At 37.5% G+C, this 1,739-nt stretch overlaps 1 protein-coding gene across 1 annotated transcript in view; it reads left to right on the top strand.

Moving 5' to 3' along the window:
* LOC106472244 (ectonucleotide pyrophosphatase/phosphodiesterase family member 5-like) overlaps window positions 1-1,739 on the top strand; it is a gene marked incomplete at its 5' end in the record, with an annotated part of 41,668 nt that extends 39,929 nt beyond the window's left edge. The window contains one exon of the mRNA XM_022400844.1: window positions 1,660-1,739. Within this exon, the coding sequence (XP_022256552.1) occupies window positions 1,660-1,739 (80 nt within the window). The remainder of the gene's footprint in view (window positions 1-1,659) is intronic.

Below are 1,739 nucleotides of genomic sequence, written 5' to 3'. Positions count from 1 at the left end.
CAAACAAGCTACAGTACACTCCAGAAGGCTCTTTGTGCACATGAATTGCTTTGTTACATATCGACATCCTGTACTACTGCAACCACATCTGGTTAACTGCAAGTAAGCAATTGAGACAGCAGTGTTTTTCATAAGAATAGGTTACATCACACTATTAACATCTTGCCAACCTGTCAGAAGAGGATCTGGGAGATCTGCTTTTGCTATGAGTACATTCTGCTAAATATAGGCTTGATAATGTAACCTTCTGATATGAAAGATGAGAGCATCTCATGGTAATTTATAATCAGTCACAAGAACGTCGAATCTGAATCACTTGAAAAAAACACGGGGGTGCTTAACTTTTTTCCAGGTGTATAGTTAATGCTGTGTATGATTTAATTGTAAATTGCTAGCTACAGGGCTACAATTGTCTTTTTTATGCTACTCATCAAAATGCCATGCAGAGTGCTGTTTCTCATGATACACTCAAAATAACACTCAACCACTACACGTCAATGGATGTGTAAATGGTAGTTTTATTTTTAGTACAAGGTAGACGTCTATAAAGATTTCTTCAGCAGAATGCACTTACTTTTAAATAGCAAGTGTGGACCTGAACATTGATAGTTTGAGGAAACTTCAATGTATATTTCGAATGTGGATCTTGTCAATCAACGCCTGTGTTGAAACCTGAACTCTTGGCCTGATATTATGACCAGCCTGTTTTATGGTAAAGGTCAGAGATCGTTCTTGTTCTGTCCACTGGTCTATTTAATTTTCTTTAATCATTTTGATAATCTCAACCTTTTCTTCAGCCTAAGAACCCCTTGATATGGATTTTTGTCCGTGATAAGAGTCCTCCCATTTCTGCCTATAATATTTTCTTTGGAATCCAAATATTCACCCAATTGTTTTTTGTGTATGGTAACTCAAAAAAGGGAAGGAGAAGAACCTGGTTGTTGAATTGTGCCTATTTTACATACTTGGGTCATTGCAACATCCCACTTTAGCCTTGGTATTATGTCCATGAGACCCTGGTGTTGCTGCACTTTGTAGCATATCTCTTATAGGACACTGATGGATAGAGATAATGAGCTCAGATCTTTTCTTCTCTTCTAGATAAAACACATTAAACAAACAGAGTTACAATCAAGTGACCATGAACAAATGACCCTGCAGCTCCACAGTTACCATTTTTAAACCTTCTGGTTCTTCATCCCTTATCAGAAACATCTATTGGTAAGATGTCTCTTTTTCTTATTCAAAAGGGTTTCGAGTGGTATTCTGGCTATCCAAGGTCAGTTAGGAAGTTAAGATCTAGGGACCTGCTAGTCAACACACCATTACAAGACAGTGAGTGTACTCCTTTTGAAATCAAAGGCTATTTGGGATATACCCACATAATACTTTGAATTCCTCAAGAGGAATCATCATTAAGAGAGACTCTTTTTACATATGAACTCACCAATCAGGGAGTGTCAGCTGTTATACGATTCTCCTCTCGATAAAACAATATCTGAACTGCACAGTCACTACCTTTACCTCTTCACACCTATCTGACAATGTCAAGGCGTGATATTTGGCCTTATATTCCTAATTCTCTCCATTTTTACGATATTCGCAGTTTGGACATCCTAAAACATCTTGTTATAACTATTTAATCTGTGTTTGTTGCAGTGACAAAGACCATGAAACCATCGAGTGTCATAATGAGTCATGCTGCCCCAAATGGACTGAAAAATCCTTCAGAAGTGTAA

The sequence above is a fragment of the Limulus polyphemus genome, unplaced genomic scaffold (assembly GCF_000517525.1).
Source record: "Limulus polyphemus unplaced genomic scaffold, Limulus_polyphemus-2.1.2 Scaffold5188, whole genome shotgun sequence".
NCBI lineage: Eukaryota > Metazoa > Arthropoda > Merostomata > Xiphosura > Limulidae > Limulus > Limulus polyphemus.
The sequence above is the reverse complement of the archived record's forward strand: the minus strand, read 5'-3'. Positions and strand labels throughout refer to the sequence as shown.